This window comes from Pectinophora gossypiella, chromosome 8 (genome assembly GCF_024362695.1).
Source record: "Pectinophora gossypiella chromosome 8, ilPecGoss1.1, whole genome shotgun sequence".
Taxonomy (NCBI): domain Eukaryota; kingdom Metazoa; phylum Arthropoda; class Insecta; order Lepidoptera; family Gelechiidae; genus Pectinophora; species Pectinophora gossypiella.
In genome coordinates, this window is record NC_065411.1 from 1,677,473 (window position 1) to 1,693,266 (window position 15,794).

Genomic DNA, 15,794 nt, shown 5'->3' on the forward strand with positions numbered 1-15,794 from the left:
TATTTCCCACCGGGGTAAGCAGAGACTATAGAATTCCAATAGCTCCGATCCTGACACACTTCTCTTGCTTCCTTCACATTCATCAATTGCTACATACACGCACGCCGGATCTTACGAATGTAATCCATGCTTCGGAAGGCACGTTACGCTGTTGGTCCCGGTTACTATTTACTTATGTAAGTAAGTAGTCGTTACATGAGCCATGTCATGCAAGGATAATCTCTGCAGGTGGGGATATCTGGTTGATGGTTGCGATGATTGCGAGTGCGGAGTATCACCACAAACTATGGCTCACCTTTTGTGCTGTGCTAAGTGCCCTAACACCTGCACTATAAAAGACCTTTACGAAGCCACTGACAATGCCGTAAGCGTGGCCAATTATTGGTCAGCAAAAATTTTGTATCGATCGCCATCGACTCGCAAAGAAGAAGATGAGCCATGTCAGGGGCCTTTGGCGGCTCAATAGTAACCCTGACACCAGAGTTGATGAGGTTGGTACTCCACCCGACAACCCACACGATAGAAGAAGAAGTTGGCAATATACCTCGTCATCGTGTCGTACCTGATAATTCCCGCCGGCGGTGACATTAGGCGGCGAGTACCCCCGTGCTCCGTACCCCTGCGCAGCCCCCGTGTGGTAGAGCGTGTTGTTGTTGGCGTCCCTCGTCGTTGCTGCTGTGTATGTCGTCTTGCAGTTCTGCGACATCCTGGGCAGTTGGGGCTCTGGAATTTAGGGTAAGGATAGGTTAATTCATAAACAAATTTGCTACGACACTGGCTGAAAAAAAAGAAATTGCCTTGTCAGGCTTTTTTTTTTGACGTGACTTATTGTAGATTTGCCGCAGATGGCATTAACTACTTGGCCGGACAAATGGGGAGCGCTGAAGGCTCTCACCCGGTACAACGTTTAAGACAACAGGCCTGAGGGTGCCCAGTTGGGCGCGAACCTCGGCTCAGGGCGTCGTCTGAGAGGAAAAATATTTGAAAGAATTAATCGACCCTAGTGGGTCGATAGCGATAAGCGCTGAATGAGGGAAATCGTCGACCACGCCGGCGGGGTCGGTATCGGGGTCCTGAAGTGTTTGGTGTCGCGAGCTGATTGGCTGCCTCTATGGCTAGAGTAATCGCGGTCGTCGGGGGCTAGAGTAATCGGGTCGTCGGGATTGTCAGGCCTATAACTAGCTCTATCTATCTAATGTCTTAACCAAACTAGGGATTATAAAGTAAATTTTGTGATTTGACTGCACCGGGATTCGAACCCGGGGCTTCCAGATCGTGAGCACAACGCTCAACCACTGAACCACGGAGATGATTGAGTTGAAATGAACTCAGTGAACGAATTGTTTTTAACTAAAGCGTTAGAATACTTCATAATATTACAATCTTGCCTACAAGCTAATAACAAAACACTACTATAAATGAAAGTATTAAGAGGAGTCATGTCAGGGGCCTATGGCGGCTCAATAATAACCCTGACACCAAGATTGATGGGGTTGGTAATCCACCTCACAACCCACACGATAGAAGAAGAGAGGAATGATTTTGAAATGGTGGGTGACGTAGGGTGAGAGCCGAGATGGAATGGTGTGTTTTGTTCTGCGTGTTAAAAAAATCTGTTCAAGGGTGCATCTTGTCTGTTTCCTCGCACGACGACATTATAACTATCTAATGTCTTAACCAAACTAGGGATTATAAAGTAAATTTTGTGATTTGACTGCACCGGGATTCGAACCCGGGGCTTCCAGATCGTGAGCACAACGCTCAACCACTGAACCACGGAGATGATTGAGTTGAAATGAACTCAGTGAACGAATTGTTTTTAACTAAAGCGTTAGAATACTTCATAATATTACAATCTTGCCTACAAGCTAATAACAAAACACTACTATAAATGAAAGTATTAAGAGGAGTCATGTCAGGGGCCTATGGCGGCTCAATAATAACCCTGACACCAAGATTGATGGGGTTGGTAATCCACCTCACAACCCACACGATAGAAGAAGAGAGGAATGATTTTGAAATGGTGGGTGACGTAGGGTGAGAGCCGAGATGGAATGGTGTGTTTTGTTCTGCGTGTTAAAAAAATCTGTTCAAGGGTGCATCTTGTCTGTTTCCTCGCACGACGACATTATAACGATGTATTATTTTATTTCATTTTAATTTAATTTTATTTCAGTTTATTTTCATTGTATTTTATTTCATTTAATTTAATTGTCATTTAATTTTATTTTGTTTTTATTTTATTGTATTGTGTCAAATGTATTGTATATGAGCCTTATGTTGCTTGAAATAAATATATTTTATTTTATTTATTTATTTATTAGACAATGTAACCAATTAATGAGATTTAAATTTAAGTTAACAATTTTTTAATGAATTTCCAGAGACTTTCCAGGCTACGCTCTCTAAAAAAATGTAGATGGCGCTGTTTAGATTTACCGTGAGATGCCGCGCCTGCTTCACTTTATTTTGATTAGAATAATACTTAATGGGTGGAAGATTTGTTGTGCCTAGGTGTAATAACAAGGGATATATTTAGGAAATTTCGGTGGCGCAGCGGTAAACGCGCTCGGTCTGCGATTGTTGAAGTAAAACAACTTTCGCAGAGGCCGGTCAAAGGATGGGTGACCACAAAAAAAAAGTTTTCATCTCGAGCTCCTCCGCGCTTCGGAAGGCATGTTAAGCCGTTGGTCCCGGCTGCATTAGCAGTCGTTAATAACCACCAATCCGCACTGGGCCCGCATGGTGGTTTAAGGTCCGATCTCCCTATCCATCCATAGGGAAGGCCCGTGCCCCAGCAGTGGGGACGTTAATGGGCTGGTGATGATGAAATTTAAGTTGACTATTTTTTAATGAAGGACTTTCCAGGCTATGTTCTCTAAAAAATATCCATATATGTATAATATTTTAATCCATTGATGATTTTTTTGTAAGTAAATGATATTTATGGTTAATTTCGTATTCTGATTTCTATTGTGTAATTTTATTTGAACGATTGAACGAACGCAATTTTATTCGTAGTTTATTTCTTACTTGTTTTTTTTGTGATTTAATTTATTATTATGTGTTAAATTCGTCTTCCGAAAGGTGCGACATAAATTATATTCAAACCCTTTACCTATATTGACGAATAAATGAATTTGAATTTGACGATCCCACATATACTTATAAGGAAAAATCACGGAACTTTCTGTTATATCTCGACATATTAGAATATTTCATATTCCATGTAATCTAAGGAAAGTCTGTGGCATTATGAATAATGGTACTTAATACTTGTAACACCTAACGTCTCGCTATAATCTGCGACATAGATCCGACGAAGATTAAGTACTTACCTACGATGTGGCGTGGCGTGGCATCATATTAAATAAAAATTGTAATAAAAAATGTTTTATATATTAGTTATAAGGTTTTGTGATTATGTTCTCTGGAAAAGGTACCACTACACGATCAATATTCTTTCGACAATCTTATTACTTATACAATAATTCACTTGAAAAAATCTCTACAGGTTAAGCTCTATCAAGCAAAAAACAAACAAGATTCTAAGTTTAAAATGGCCTAATTACAATTTCAAGCCTATTCAGTAATTAATTCTATAAATAAATCAAATAAAACGAAATTCCATCGACATATGAAAAAAGAAAAACAAAAAATATAATACCGCAATGGCTGTCGTGCACGTCGCGTCGTTGCCGCCGGTAATTAAAAAAAAACTGGCCCGTCCGAAACTGTAGCAAGTTGGTACAGTTACTAACAGTAAACGTAACTCGAGATGGACAATTAAAGATGTGGTTCAAGTGATAAAAGGAGAGATTATGTGCTACATCTTGTAAAAAGTGGGCTCTGAAAAAGTGACTTTAAAAAAAACAAACTCTTACTACAGGCACTTTGCTAGTAAAACACATACAGTTTTTAGTGACACCGTATTTAATAAATACTGAGGAAATACTGAAACATCCCTCAAAGTTTTCGTTATGGTGTCACTAACACTCATACAGGGAACGTTGAAAGTCTGGGTATTTTTTGTGTACCTATAGATTTATTTTTTAAGTCAAATTATGTCATAATACTGTTGCGAAATAAATTGCATAATCATAAATTATGATTACTTCTTGTCGCTTTTTGTAGCTTTTTAGTTTGCGTTGTTGTTCAAATACTAACTCCAACTGATACATTATCTTACATTGCCTTTAGCTTTACAAGGCTTTTTGCTTGGTCAATCGCTTCCGTTCAATTCTTGCATGTCTGTCATGTCACATTTTGCGTCACTCCATCACCAGCCAATACTTTTTCAGTCAACTGTACCCGTACTTGTGCCTCCCACATAAAGAATTCAGATTTTGTTACAACACAATTTTGTTTTAAACTTTTTCTTTCGAAAACGGATACGTCTTTCAAAATGAGAACATTTTGGGTGGCTAATGTATTTGGGTAGGAAAGCTCTTTAGTGGTTTTAATTTCGATTATTATGTGATATTTTGTGTTACCTACAGTAATACACAACCTATGTTGAAATAATATTTTAATGATGTTTAAATCACTGGTTTAGTGGGATTCAAACTCGAGAGATCACATTGAGAGACGTACTTAGTATTATTCTTTATTCTATGTTGAGACACAACCCTTCTTCTGAACTAACACGGCTCTAGGTAGAAAAAAATGTAATTTTGATGAAATCCTATTCCTGCATAGCTGCGCCCGATAAACAGTGAATTTAAAACAATGTATAACAGTGAATTTTATAATAGATCATTATTCTGTCATGAATACTTTTGACATTATTGAAGTGATGTCTTTTCTGATTCTCTTAAAACGTACCTATAGGTGCATAAGCACAGATTAGTTATAATTACTATGTGTAATAGGTTTCTAAAATAACATATCACAAAACCCCTGAATGGACGATGTGTATATTTACGTCACATAATTATTTTCATAAATACTTTATACGATTTTGTAGGTATCAAAATGTAAGCGATTTGTTCAACGAGATTTTACAAGAAATTGATCCTAAGATTTCACCATCCGTAAACTACCGGCGAAACCGCAGGCACTTAACAATTTCTAGGGTTCCGCAGTGAAATATGAGAGCAGCCATTTTGTAGACGAATGGGTGAATGCACGCAAAGTTTTAAACACAACTGCTTCTAAAGTTTTGCTGAAGTTTTCTTTAATTTACGGACAGCATTTTAGAGAATTGTGGAGATATACAGGGTGTTAGTGACATCGTAACGAAAAAAAAAATGGAACGCCTATTTTATTGTACTAAAAACGATGGTGGGTGTTTTTCTTGTCGCAAATGTTTAATTAAGATTTTCAATTTTTACTGTGCCGCAATGTAAGTCGAACAACGCGCCACACAGACGCTAAACTTACGCGCGGCTACGTTACGCGTGCGTGATACGATGTTGATATCTAGGTAGGAGTTTTCATTCTCTTGTATTTAGATGCTTAGTGGTTCAACGTTTAAAAATGTTGTTTGTTGAAGTAGAACACCTACTGCCACGATTTTTCACGCACGGTACCTACCTACCAGTTATTAAAACGTTCCTAACTCATTAACAATAAAAACCCTACTCTTGCCTTACCTTAATTGTTATTCCTTCGGATGAAGTACCTAGGTAGGTACCCTAGAACATGTCACGTCACGTAGGTATGCAACATCGCGTTTCCTCCGCGGTAGGTAGGTATCACACGCACTCACAAACACAACACCTTGCTCTTTAATAAACATCAACAATCTTCCATACTTTTGCGCAGTAAATGGTCTATGATCTATCATCATAGTCGACACTACTCATTTACAGAATGAAACAAACACGAAAAAAATATCCTCGAAAAACATCACGCGATTCGGGTCAAGCTTAGTATTCGACTGAGCGGAAGCGCGCGGCGGCGGCGTTAGCGCAAAGCATCAAAGGCGCCGACTAAGGGCGCCGACGACGCACCGGCCGCGGCCGAGTCGAGCCGACGACTAGAGAGAGAGAGAGAAGTATGTTTATGGTGCAAGTGACAGAGAAAGAAATAGTATCTGTTCGTATGCCTACTTTATTGGCGAGCGTTGCCCTTGACCCGTGCGCCGGCTATTCACCTGCGCATAGCTGAAGTTGTAGATACGTTATTATTATTATTAATGACATTGATAAAATTTAATAATTAGTAATTTTTATTTGTTTATTTTAAATGTGCGTTCTATGCAGCTTAAAACACAATATGGGACTGAAAAAAATCTAATTTTTTTTATGAATTTGGCGACAGGAAACTTCACTTGATACCTATCAACTCAAAGAAGTACCTAGTATCTGTTCGTAATGCCTACTTTATTGGCGCGCGTTGCCCTTGATCCGTGAGGCTATTCACGTCCGAGTATCCATCAAGACAGATCAAACAACCCCTAACTCGGAGGTCTTGCGTCCCAGGATCCTTTAATTATGTCTTAGAACCTTCTTGGCCTATGTGGTCCAGTGGTTGAGCGATGGGATGCGGAGGGTCCGGGTTCGTATTCCGGTGGGGACATATCACAAAAATCTGTTTATAAGGCCTTTGGTTGGGACGTTACAGGCTGATCACCTGATTGTCCGAAAGTAAAATGATCCGTGCTTCGGAAGGTACGTTAAGTCGTTGCTCCCGTCTACTAGGTACTTATGTAAGCACGTAGCCGTTACATGAATATTGTACACAGAACAGGATAGGTTTAATTAGTTCTTTACTGATGATTTAACTATGAGATTTAAAACCACGAATAACTTAGTACTTAGTACCTCGGTACGGTACCAACATGTAACAAGAAAAATAAGATCACTCCTCTCGGACAATTTTTTTCTTTGAACATGCCGACATTGCCTACGCGGCGGAGTTGCCGAACTATCGATAGGTAGATTATCAATTGTTGAACTTGAAAATTGTCTAAACTATCGAAAGTAGTGATAGTACATTTAGATCGATACTAGCGATAGTACCGATAGGTCTTGCTTTGTAACAATAATGGGTATTGATCTAAAAGATCTATCGATAGGTACCTACTATTGTTTTTTTTTAACTAGGTATCGATAGAATATCGATAGGCAACACTCTGGCGGAGTGTCCGCCCAATTCTAGACGCGATCTCGCTCGATTTTTGTGTAGCGAGGTTTTGCGTAGGTACTTACATACTAAGTTGGTGGATGGTTGACATAGTAGGTAACTAATTACCTAATCTGTGGTGGTTGTGTTAGTTGGTTGTTAGTTATTCTAATGACAACAAAGAATACAATTATTTACTGTTTCAACTGTTTTAGGTAGATAATGGCCCTGATTCCTATGAGTAAATGAATGAATAACCCGGTCGAATCAAAAAGGTATCTCGCTGGTAACTTAATTCTGTCGGTTGTTTTAGATTTCTGCTTAAAATTGACGTGTATTCCATAAATTTTATGCCTGTTGATTATCCGTCCATTTAAGAATAAGAATAAAATAAATTTATAATTTACGATAGACAGAGAAAGAAATAGGATCGGTTCGTAGTGCCTACTTTGTAGGCCACGCCGCCGCCGCGCCGCCGGCGTGCGGCGCGGGGCGCGCGGAGCGGGGCGTGCGGAGCGGGGCGCGCGCCGCGGTGCGTGTGGCCGTTGACCCGTTCGAGCAGCTGATGTCTCCATTACATCGAAAATTTTCGATAATTTGTCATTATTGTTTTTTTTATTGAAATTTGGGTTCTATGCAGCTAAAAGCACAATATGGAATTGAAAATAATTAAAAACAAAACTCAAAATTTCATGAATTTTGCGACGGAAAATTCCACTAGATATTAACCCAGAATCATGGTCTGAATCATCCCTCTCAGTATTCGTTACGATGTCACTAACACCCAGTATTTCTAAGATAAATGCTGAAAATTCAGCGCAAGCTCGTGAAATGAACGAGTTTATGAAACTAATCACTTAGAAGGAGCACTGCGCTTTTCACGACTACTATTGGCCAGCTGTTATTTGTACAGATTATAAATATATGTAAGTGTTTAAGAATTACTCTTACTAATAAGTAAGAAGGTACATAGCACTGCTAATGAAGCTATCCGAAATAATTCTACATAACGATTAGCATAATATAATTAAGCATCACGCTTGTGTCTAGAGAAGGGTAGGCATACTTGCAACGATTATTGCCGCCCAAATTGTACTGTATTCATGTGTTATGTCTGATTGTTGAAATTTTAATTCTGTGCAATAAAGTATATTTGATTTGATTTGATTATTTTGTTCATTATTGGATATTTAACTCTTTAACTGCCAAGATCTGCGTTCCGGAAGATGAAAGGTTAAAGAAAATCATTAGTCATCATGGAATTGGAAAAATTAAAATTTCTATTCATGATATTAAAAAAAGCCTTAAAAAAACAAATACTATTACGGCTCAAAGCTTAATATTGAGGAAAATTCACAAAAAATGTAAATGAGACAAGGTAATAATATTATTCGGGGCTGCGGAACCCTATTAAATTAACGTATTTCGCACTTGCCCAGTATTTTATTTTTTTAATCCTCGATCGAAGCACTTGGCAACGGAATTGCCTTGAAAGGGCCTACCAGTTTTGTACATAATCTGGAGCAATTATAAAAGAATCTTACAACTTTAACTTTGCGTTTCCGGAACAGAACTTAACATTGTAATCTGAAGCTTAAACTTTTTACGTAGCTGTTAAAACGTAAGTTGGTCGTTCCATTTAACAAAAATCTTACAAATTTAAGTTTGCGTTTGTTTTTGATGCATTTCGGTAACTTTTTGAGATGATATTGTTCTTTCGACCGCATTTTAATTTTGTTACTGTTTGCAGAGATTGTTTTTGGAATTTTACAAGTTTTTAACACTATTTGGAACTACTGGTGTGCATGTTAATAGTTTGTCGTTGTTGCTATAGGCTGTGTACTGGCAATGACAAGTTAAAAGAGGTAAATTACTTTAGTTTTTTTATTAAGGAAAAATATCACCGATTATTTTTGTAACTCCATTCTTTTGGATTTAATAGATATAATACCTATAGGTGGATGGATGACGATAAAAAAACACCTCATTATCTGACTAAGAAGATGATTCTGTGCTTCGGAAGGCACGTTAAGCCGCAAAATAACCATATGCCCTCTCCATCAATCCGTAGTGGAGTATGCTCCAAACACCAAACACAAATAAGAACCTCTGGTTGATTGAGAGACCTGTGCCCAGCAGAGGGCCGTATTATAGGTTGTTTATTTTATTATAATCAGTCAATAATTAGTAATTTTAAAGGCCTGTGCCCACTACACAGTATCATACTACGTTTAATTCTGCTGGCCAGTTATTCTGCGCCAAGTGGCTGAACTATCAAATCGAAGTTCGGTTTTGCTAGCCACATTAGAGCCTATCATAACAACGACCTGGGATAGACATTTAGGAGTCGCCGTTGGTCACGGCTTGGACGCGATGATGATGATGATCATACTAGGACCGCCCTAGGACCACTTATCCTATGTCACTTAGAAATAAATTTAAAGAAATTAATATTTTAACTTTGGCATCACAATATATCTTTGAAAACTTAAGATATGTAAAAAAACATATAGGATTATTTGCAAAAAATAGCGATCGGCACATTGTTAATACCCGGAATAAAAATAAACTTGCTTTACAAGTCAGTCGATTACATAAGATTACTAAATCTTTTAAGGGGCAATGTATACGTTTTTACAATAAGATTCCCATTGACATTCAGAATTTGCCTTTCAACTGCTTTAAGACAGTAGTTAAACAAAAACTTTACAAAAAAGGTTATTATAAAGTTAGTGATTATTTAGAAGATATGAATGCATGGGATTAACTGTCTGAGAACTGATATTAGGCAGCTAAATTACTCAATTGTATATCAATATTTTATGTTTATTTTTATTTTTATTTTTTTTAAAGAACGTCTAGGGCCCTGTGCCAAGGTTTTTCTTGCAGCTTCTTTTCCCCGGCTATACAGGTTGTGAGAAGCTGCAGTAGTTTTAGGCGGATGAGACGTTCGTTATGTAAAAATTGACGATTCAAAGTGTAACTATGTTACCTACTGAATAAAGATATTTTTGAATTTGAATTTGAATTTGACCGCCCTAGGACCGCCCTAGGACCGTGTCAGGCACGGACCGGCGCGTGCCGGACGGTACTATGCCTACTGCAACGGAGCAACCCCGTTCTGTCCCCGTATGTACCGGGAACTCTGGCTGGTCCGTGCATGGCACGCTACGGTGATGGTTAGTGATGGAACGGTCTAGTGGGTGTTGCGCCGTAGAAATTCATACAACGAATATTTATTTGCATGTGCCGGACCCAGGACGGATACGGTCCTGGTATTCAAATTCAAAAAAATTCAAAAAATTTTTTTTTTATTTATTTACCAAAAATCAATACAATACTCGTGTTTGGGACAACTTTTAAGCAAATACTTGTGTTAGTAGCCCCGCTCTTCTATGTGATACATTGGTATTGGTAATGAAGTAAACATAAAGAAGTACAAAATAAATGAACAATAAAGAAAAATAATAAAAATAAAAACAATAATAAAAAAAAGAGGAACATTAAAAACAAGTGGGTATGTGTGTAAACTTATAAGATCTATATTAGTGGTGTTAGTGTGTGTATGTGTGTGTGTGTGTGTGTGAGTGTGTGTGTGTGTGTGTGTGTGTGTGTGAGAGAGAGAGAGAGAGAGTATTAGTGTGTTGAGAGTGTAAGTGTAAATGTTAATTTACATTATTCCAGTAAGGTAACAACTGTTTGAGTGTGACCATGCTTAATATTTTATGCAATTTATAGTAAATGGTATGATACGGTGAAATGGGCACGGACCTTTAAAACTAAGTTTAAAAATTGTTAGCAATACCCGACGCAGTTCCAAACTATTAAGTATTTTTCTGACATGACTTATTGTAGATTTTCCGCACATGGCATTAACTACTTGCCTGGACAAATGGGGAGCGCTGAGGGCTCTCATCCGGTACAAAATTTAAGACAACAGGCCTGAGGGTGGCCAGTTGGGCTGGAACCTCGACTCAAGGCGTGGTCTGAGAGTATAATATTTGACCCTAGTGGGTCGATAGCGGTAAGCGCTGAATGAGGAAAATCGTCGACCACGGCAGCGGGGTCGGTATCGGGGTTCTGAAGTGTGTTGTCGCGAGGTAATAAATAAATAAAGAATAGCAATATTGCTTTTTTAGATGAATTGCTTTGATGTGTCAAACCCCAGACACCCCATATAAAAATCTCGTATTTACCCAGACGCTACACATATACAGTTTTGTAATTGTAATTGGCCGCGTCTATGGCCAGAGTAATCGGGTCGTCGGGATCGTATATTACGTCCTTCGGGCGTTGATACTTTTCGGTACAGTCCCTAACTGGTGACAGCTCTAACTTTTATCCACACTGTAATATTATAAATGCTAAGTAACTCTATCTGGCTGTTTGTTACTTTTTCACGCTTAAAGCGTTGAAACGATTTAGTTTGTTTTTTATTTATTTAGATGAAAGTATAGAGATAGTTTGAGATATAGGAAAGAGCAGGATAGATTTTATATCGAAAATTATCCGCTAAGGGGATGAAAAGGGATGGACAACCGAAGTCCACGCGAACAAGGTCGCGGACAAAAAGCTTAAGTCACAAATCTTTATGAGTAAATATAATTCCAACAGTACTAACCTGGTGCAGTTCCAAACTATTATGTAGGTTACCGATGACAGGTTTTACTTTTATATCTTATGAAGATCCGCGTAAAGGCCCCGTGAAGACAAGCCGTTAATTGGCATTCTCTTTTCTCGACTCCGTTTGTATGGCCACGCATTGTATCATTACTGTCGCGTTGTATTGAAAACCCCATAAGTTCTTATTTAAAACGACACTCTGATGTATAAATAAATAAATCATCCTAATAAAAACATAAATGTAAAATGAGAGCCAAGTTCAATATTATGATATACTAACTTTCTAGGTCATCTGGAACTGGCTTAGAGTTTTGGTCAGTCAGGGATAAAAATGACGAGTTTTGGACGGCAATATTATAATAACCGTTTAAGTATTTTGCAAGTATCAATATATGAGCCTTTGACACGTGTATTAGAAATAGTTTTTGAATTATGAGGGTGGCCAAAAGTGGGTCCAAATGGTTCGTGTAAATATTACACACGGTGCTGCTCGCTATTCTGTTAGTTGAACTTGGCTTGACACGCTCCTACGTGTCTAGATTCTGGGTAAAAATTGAAACTTCAAATTATTGCCTGGATTAAAACTACCATATCTATTGAAAAGAATTCTTATTATACGTAAAAATCACGTTCTAAATAGCTTACTCAAAACTTAATGCACTACATTTTACAACTACATAATTATGTCAATGTAAACAGTATCGCGAATCGTCCAGCAGTGCAATAAATAACATCCTGTACTAGAATCCGTGTAGCTAGGATGTCCGGCTGGCTATACTGAATTGATTACGCTATGTAGAGCAAATAGACATTATGCCTAGAGAATCTAGAGTGGCTCACTAGAGTGACTAGGTCTTATAACGGGACAGACGAGCAACAAAAGAGAGCCCCGGACAAAAAAAACAACATAAATATAATCCATATCGATCAACTGGTCATCACACACACACACACACACACACACACACACACACACACACACACAAATCAATGATTGTCGAATTTGTTTTCGAATTCACGTTTCGATCGTAAGTGATTATCACGTGCTCAGCGGTGAAGGAAAACATTGTGAAAAAACCCACATTTCCGAGAAATGCATTTTCGGAGATATGTGACCTAACCTGTATTGGGCCGGTTATCCCTTCGCGGGTTGGAAGGTCAGTAAGGGAATTGCTTCTGTAAAAACCCAGACATGTCAAATCTTCAGGTTATTCAAATTTAAATTCAAAAATAACTTTATTCAGTTGGTAACATAGTTACACTTTGAATCGTCAATTTTTACATAACGAACGTCTCATCCGTCTAAAACTACTGCAGCTTCTCACAACCTGTATAGCCGGGGAAAAGAAGCTGCAAGAAAAACCTCGGCACAGGGCCCTAGACGTTCTAAAAATAAAAATAAATATAAAATATTGGTATACAATTAAGTAATTTAGCTGCCTAATATCAGTTCTCAGACAGTTAATCCCATGCGTTCATATCTTCTAAATAATCACTAACTTTATAGTAACCTTTTTTGTAAAGTTTTTGTTTAACTACTGTCTTGAAACAGTTGAAAGGCAAATTCTGAATGTCAATGGGAATCTTATTGTAAAAACGTGTACATTGCCCCATAAAAGATTTAGTAATCTTATGTAATCGACTGACTTGAGTTAGGTAAGCGGACCCTGTGAAAAACGGGAATTATCCCTTATCAGCTAGGGAGATGAATGATGATGATAAACTGGTCATCTCGTGGATATGCAACCAGTTTCACGGGGCTGTTAACTTAATTCGCACAGGTTACCCTTTCTCTTGTACCGGATTAGAAAATGTTAGTCAAAACTTTAAAAATGGAGGTGTCTTCAAGAATCGGAAGCATTGTTACGTAGTATTAATTTCTTCATTATGTGCCAGTGTATTGAAAACCACAAAAAATATGGGTACTTATAATGACAGATTTTTTTGGTTTTTTATTTGTTACCTAGCTGCTGGATAGATGGCGCTGAACTTGGTAGGTTACTTCAAGAAACGGAACGTTATATGTATTATTTGGGTGGCGAACTTTCATATTATTTTTTCGTGAAAAATTGGGTTCCGATCCGACATGAAAAAGGATAGTTCTAGCTACGAGGTAACTTGTTCCTTGATAATATTTATGAAAGTTCGCCACCAAACTTGACATTTTGATATTCACCCATTTCTGATTATCTTCGATGTAATTTTGAAATCATAAAACGAAACATACATGTCACAATAATTATCAAATCAAATACACTTTACTACACACAACTTAATTATTTTCTAAATGAACAAATAACAAGGAAAAAGAAATTAATCTCTTATCAGAATGTGGCATCTTGGCAATGGCCTAGTAACGTAGTTAGTTAGCTAAGCGCCATCCAACGAGTTCTTAAGAACTATTTTTATTTTAAAATCCTGAAAAAGAAAATCTCCCATTACGTGAACATACATACATACATAAACTCACGCCTATTTCCCACCGGGGTAAGCAGAGACTATAGAATTCTATTTGCTTCGATCCTGACACACTTCTCTTGCTTCCTCCACATTCATCAGTGGCTTCATACACGCACGCCGGTTCAGAGTAGATCGTATTAAACCTTTTCTAAGGACATCTCCAATTTGGTCATCGTAAGTCCTTCTCGGTCTTCCTCTGCCGGCTGGCATGAACTTTTGCTTTATATACCGCTTTTGCAATCCTATTATCCTTCTTCCCATTACGTGAAGATATTGAACAATAACAAAAACACGTGTACGGGTGAATCTCAAAATTTCAAGTTTGGTGGCGAAATTTCATATATTTTCGTGAAAAATTGGGTTCCGACATGAAAAAGATCCAAAAGGATCCTCGGTTCCGACATGAGAAAGGAATTTTTCAATTTCCAATTTTCCCAATTTCCCCAATTTTTCACGAAAAAATTATATGACAGTCGCCACCAAACTTGACACATTTTGATATTCACCCGTACCTACCTATTTTAAATGTAAAATCGGAACATTTCGGACCTAAGAAAGTGGACTCGTCTCGTTCCAATCGAGACTCGTAGACGCACTAGACCTAGCCCAGTCTAGGATACCTAGTTACCTACATGTTGACCTAGCGGGATTACGAGGAAAATGTTGAGGAATTTATAAACTAGATGATCTGTTTTATGTATCAATCAAGCTCGCTCCAAGCTCTTATTGGTGTAGAGAGAGCGACTCTTCTATACTTAATCTTCTTCTATCATGTTTGTGAAGTGGTTTAAACCCTAGCAACCCTCGTGTCAAGGTTCTTATTGAACCGCGAAAGGTCCAAGAAACAAGAAACATGAAACTTTTATTGAGAAGCTGTGTAGATACTTACATACTTACATGCAGGTGTCATGTCGGGCGTACAATATTACAAATAATGTCAGTATTAAGCATCAAGGAATTAAGTAAGTACCTCATAATTAGTCACATAAACATTTGTCAATTTTAAATATCATTGTTGTTGAAAATATTCATTCAAGTCATAAAATTCCTTATCAACCAGCCAATTTTTTAGACGTTTTTTAAATGTCTCTAACAATTTTATTTCGGTGGGTAAGTGATTGAAAATTCGAACGGCTGATTCAAATACACTTTTATATAATACTGAACCGTTTGATGATGGAAGACAAAAGTTATATAAATATTTGGAACGTAAGTTTTTCCTAATTGAACATTCCCAAACATGGCTCACGAAAAGACTACGTGCTTACATCAGTAAGTTACTACTTACTATGTTAATGTCAACTTGATACCTCCAAGCTTTCTCGAGAAAAAGAGTTGTCAAACGAACAAACAACAAAGTGATCCTATAAGGAATCCGTTTTTCCTTTTGACGTTACGAACCCTCAAAATACGTTTCTGCGTTTACAAATTTATTTTGCGGTTAGTCAATTAATCGCGACCTATGTCAATGTGCGAAGACAATAGTTTTTCAACGGCAAAGTCAAAGCCTCTCTTAGATATGAGTATCATCTTTGCCTTTGTGAGGCGGAATACCAACCCTATCAACGCTGGTGTCAGGGTTATTACTGAGCCGCCAAAGTTCTACTCTGAACCGGCGTGTGTGTATGAAACGATTGATTAAT

General features: G+C 37.9%; 1 protein-coding gene across 1 annotated transcript in view; it reads right to left on the reverse strand.

Moving 5' to 3' along the window:
* LOC126369010 (uncharacterized) overlaps positions 1-15,794 on the reverse strand; it is a 49,507-nt gene that overhangs the window by 8,826 nt on the left and 24,887 nt on the right. The window contains exon 2 of the mRNA XM_050013297.1: positions 563-723. Within this exon, the coding sequence (XP_049869254.1) occupies positions 563-706 (144 nt within the window). The 5' untranslated portion in view covers positions 707-723. The remainder of the gene's footprint in view (positions 1-562; positions 724-15,794) is intronic.